A 4,697-nucleotide genomic window follows, 5' to 3' on the forward strand; every position below is an offset into this window, starting at 1 on the left:
AATAAATAATTTCAGGCACACATTTTTTGATTGCACTTTACTGCACTTCCCTGATACTACATTTTATACAAATAGAAGGTCTGTGGCAACCCTTTGTTGAGCAAGTTAATTGATTCCATTTTCCCAACAGCATTTCCAACAGACATATTTCCAAAGAAAACCTACAAATGGCCAATGGGTATATTTTTTAAATGTTCAATGTCACTAATTAACCAGGAAAGGCAAATCAAAATCACAATGAGATATTTCCTCATACCTGTCAGAAAAACTCTTATCATATGACAAAACAACAACAAATGTAGGTGAGGATGTGGATAAAAGTGGAATCCTTGCATGCTGTCAGTGGGAATGCAAAATGGTGCGACCAACATGAAAAAAAGTATGGCAATGCCTCAAGATTTAGAAATAGAACAACCATATGATCCAGCAATCCCACTTCTGAGTATATCCAAAAGAACTGAAATCAGGATCTTGAAGAGATGTTAACACTCCTATGTTCATTGCAGTTGGCTATTACTATTCATAATAGCCAAGATGTAGAGACCTAAATGTCCACTGACGAATGAATGGATAAAGAAAATTAGGTATATACAAACAACTGAATACTATTCAGCCTTAAAAAAAAAAAAGAGAGAAATTCTGTAATATGAAACAATGTGGATGAACCTTGAGGATATTATGCTAAATGAAATAAGCCAGTTCCAGAAAGACAAATACTCCATAATTCCACATATATGAGGTATCTAAAATAGTCTATTTCATAAAATCAAAGAACAGAATGGTGGCTGCCCAGGGCTGTGGGTGGGAGGGTAATGGGGAGTTACTAATCAGTGGATATAAAGTTTCAGTCAAGCAAAATGAATAAGTTCTAGAGATATGCTGTACAAAGCTGCACATGCATGCTAAGTCACTTCAGTCATGTGTGACTCTTTGCAACCCTATGGACCATAGCCCACCAGGCTCCTCTGTCCAAGGGATTCTCCAGACAAAAACAGTGGAGTGGGTTGCCATCCCCTTCTCCAGGGGATTTTCCCAACCCAGAGATCAAACCCATGTCTCTTATGTATACTGCACTGGCAAGCAGTTCTTTACCACTAGCACCACCTGGGAAGCCCACAAAGCTGGGCTAGAGTCAACAATAATGTATTTATTGGACATTTAAAACAGTAACAGGGTAGATTCCATGTTAAGTGTTCTTACCACAATTTTTTTTTTAAAAGCCATATGGAATGCTACAAAGTACAGAAGCGTCATTTCATACCTTATTGTAGTTGCTAGCATGATAACCATTAATAATTTAAATGGAAAGCACTCCAGTCTAGGAAGCCAAAAAGAGGGGCAAAGGAAGAAAAAAGAACCAATATTATCGTGCCAATCATTTTAGATCTTTATATGCATTACTGCTTTAATCATTTTACCTTGTGGGAAAAATTATATCCATTTTTCAGCTGAGAAAGCTGAGTTTTAGAAAGATGAGATAACTTGTCTAAGGTCACAAAGATAGCAGAAAGTGAAAGTAAAAATGTTAGTTGGTCAGTCACGTCCAACTCTTTGCAATCCCATGGACTGTAGCCTGCTAGGCTCCTCTACAGGCAAGAATACTGGAGTGGGTTGCCATGCCCTTCTCCAAGGGAATCTTCCCAACCCAGGGACTGAACCTGGGTCTCCCCCATTGCAGGCAGATTCTTTACCATCTGAGACACCAGGGAAGCCCAGTAATTAATCAAAGTTATCTGACTTTATCAAAGAGCTTTGGTTTCTAGTGATTACTGTATTGATGACCGGTGGACAACTCATGCTTGGACATAAGGACAATAATGTCTGCCCTACTTAGAAATTCACTTCGGTTTGGCAGGAATTTAGAAAAATCTGCAACTGTATAAATGCATGATATGTAAACATATAATTTTTGCAAATACAAAGAAACTAGGGAGAAAAATGAGACTATATTATGAAAGAACTTTGAAATTTTATAAGTATTCAAATAAATTATATTATTTACTCTATTGAAAAATAGACTTTAAGGTCAACTAAATTAAATTTAAATTGAAAGCTGACTACCTGCAATAGAAATTATCTGAGTTTGCCTCAGGCGTGTGCTAAGTCCGACTCTTTGTTACCACGTGGACTATAGCCTGCCAGGTTCCTCAGTCCGTAGGGTTCTCCAGGCAAGAATACTAGAGTGGGTTGCCATGCGCTCCTACCAGGGGATCTTCCTGACCCAGAGATTATACATTGAACATCTTGTGGCTCCTGCACTGCAGGTGAATTCTTTACTGCTGAGCCACCAGGGAAGCCCTTTTCTCAGGAGTACTTAGGTATTTTCTCTTGGCCATTTATAGATATCCTTCTTTCTTGTCACCTACATGCTTCTGTGAACCCTTTGCAAACAAATGGTACAGTTCCTGAGCCTCCCAGGCTTACAACCAGTGACCTCCCTAGACACACGCATGTAACACACAGTAACTATGCACCTGGCCGATAGCTTGCACTATGGTCTTCATGTAAAGTCTCTCTGTTATTGCTGCTCAGGAGAAATGGAAAGCGTGAATTAAAGTCTAGAAGATACACTGTGCTTTTGAAAATCTACAGTATACCTTCAGGACTTTAGAAGAGTTAATATGAACCATTTAAAGATACCTCTGCACAACCAAATACATTGTAAGTGAAGAGGAATTCTTAGGAAGATGGTCATTTTTAAATTTCCTGACCTTTGACATATTTTTGGTAGCCCTGTAAATTTGGAGCTCTATAATAATAAAATTACAGGGATTATGTCTTTAAACTTCAAGGATCTTACAATAAAAAATCTTGTCCTAAATACAGTCTCAAAATCAGAAGTAGTCAAATACTTTAACGAAGTTCAAAATATCTTAATAACTTTCAGCATTTACTTTTGTAGTGTTTTGATGGAAACATTCATTTATTCACTTAATAAACACTTGTTGAGCACTGCGGATATGCCCAAGATTATGCTAAGCTCTGAGAATTAGAGTTGATTAAGGCAGTTTCTACTTAAAAGAAAAATCATTGCTAGAAAGTTACAAGGATCTATAAACAGGGAAATGATGTTAAGTGTGGAAATAAGGTATGAACAGATTACAAAAACTGTAATTGACTAATCTACTCCCTAAAGGTTAAAAACACTGAAAAAATAAACACATAACAGCAAAACACAAGGGTAGTTAATATTAATTAATGTTGGTATACCCATTTTATCTATGACAGTTGACCATGAACTTTCCTGTGTGGGTTCTCATGTATGAAAATCTGTCATATTTTATCTTGGACATTAACTTTTTATAGGTTTTGCTATGAAACTATTTAGTCATATTTAATTTCATTTCTCAAAATATAGTCTAATGCTGTTCTATGTCATGTTTACAATTTAGTTATTAGTTTCAAAGCAGAATGCTTTTAATTCTTTGTATGCTACAGGTAACTTTGAAACAATGCATCACATAGTTCCTGTTTATTACCCAAAGGTGGGTAAGCCAAAATTAGTTTTTTTCTCTGACATACAGAGATTTCTTGCAAATGGAAATGCAGCTCCAGAAAGCTCCCAAGAAGATAACTCTAAAATTATTGATGACATGGGGTAGGTTCTTTCAAATACTTCTGTGTGATTTATGTTTTGGCGGGAAGGATGGGATACCCTCACTGTCAACAACACAGAGAAAGAAAGGTCCTCCATCCATCTTCTAGTTCTCTGTTCTCAATTCTTCTTGACCAAGCACCAAAAAAAAAAAAAAACAAAAGTTCACTGTTCACCTGCCAAAACAGTCATTAAGTTGCAGTGGTTCAGGAAGAGCTGGGACTCACAGACGAGATATGTCAACTGGAATAAAGCAGGTGACTCAGGCAAGTCCCAAAAGCAGCAGGTAAAGATGTCTAAATGAGCAGGGATAACAGCAAAGGAGCCTGAGGCTGAGATAGTAATGACGGCCCATTGGTGAGTAGAGGGCATCTGGTGGTGGAAAGGAAGGACAAGCCACAGCACGACAGGGACAGGCTAGTTTCACCACTTCTCCAACCCAAACGTTCCTAATTTGGGGTCCCAGAAGGATGCATTAAAAGTTTCATTAGGTTCTCAAAGAGATATATGATCTGAAAAGTAGTTTAAGAATCACTATTCTAACATCACGTGTGTGCTAAGGCCCTTCAGTCATTTCCCGACACTTTTCGACAACATGGACTTCAGCCCTCCAGGCTCCTCTGTCCATGAGATTCTCCAGGCAAGAATACTGGAGTGGGTTGCCAAGCCCTCCAGGGGATCTTCCTGACCCAGGGATCAAATCTGCATTTCTTAGGTCTCCTGCATTGGCAGGCAGGTTCTTTACCACTAATTCTAAACTTTGAATATACACAAGGGCTTCCCAGGTGGCATATACGTAATTTCAGTTCAGTTCAGTCGCTCAGTCATTTTCGACTCCTTGCGACCCCATGAATCACAGCACGCCAGGCTTCCCTGTCCATCACCAACTCCCGGAGTTCACTCAGACTCACGTCCATCGAGTCTGTGATGCCATCCAGCCATCTCATCCTCTGTCGTCCCCTTCTCCTCCTGTCCCCAATCCCTCCCAGCACCAGAGTCTTTTCCAATGAGTCAACTCTTGGCATGAGGTGGCCAAAGTACTGGAGTTTCAGCTTTAGCATCATTCCTTCCAAAGAAATCCCAGGGCTGATCTCCTTCAGAA

The 4,697-nt window shown here is 39.0% G+C and overlaps 1 protein-coding gene across 3 annotated transcripts in view; it reads left to right on the forward strand.

The window, feature by feature from the left end:
• PPP1R42 (protein phosphatase 1, regulatory subunit 42) overlaps positions 1-4,697 on the forward strand; it is a 44,558-nt gene that overhangs the window by 29,961 nt on the left and 9,900 nt on the right. Inside the window, exon 8 of one of the 3 annotated variants that reach the window (XM_010848457.1) lies at positions 3,439-3,598. The exons of 1 other annotated variant lie outside the window; for it this stretch is intronic. In XM_010848457.1, the coding sequence (XP_010846759.1) occupies positions 3,439-3,598 (160 nt within the window). Of the gene's footprint in view, positions 1-3,438; positions 3,603-4,697 lie in introns of those variants that run through there. One more of the 3 variants, XM_010848458.1, reaches the window with a different exon arrangement.

The sequence above is a fragment of the Bison bison genome, unplaced genomic scaffold, assembly GCF_000754665.1.
Source record: "Bison bison bison isolate TAMUID 2011002044 unplaced genomic scaffold, Bison_UMD1.0 scf7180017864267, whole genome shotgun sequence".
Classification (NCBI taxonomy): Eukaryota; Metazoa; Chordata; class Mammalia; order Artiodactyla; family Bovidae; genus Bison; species Bison bison.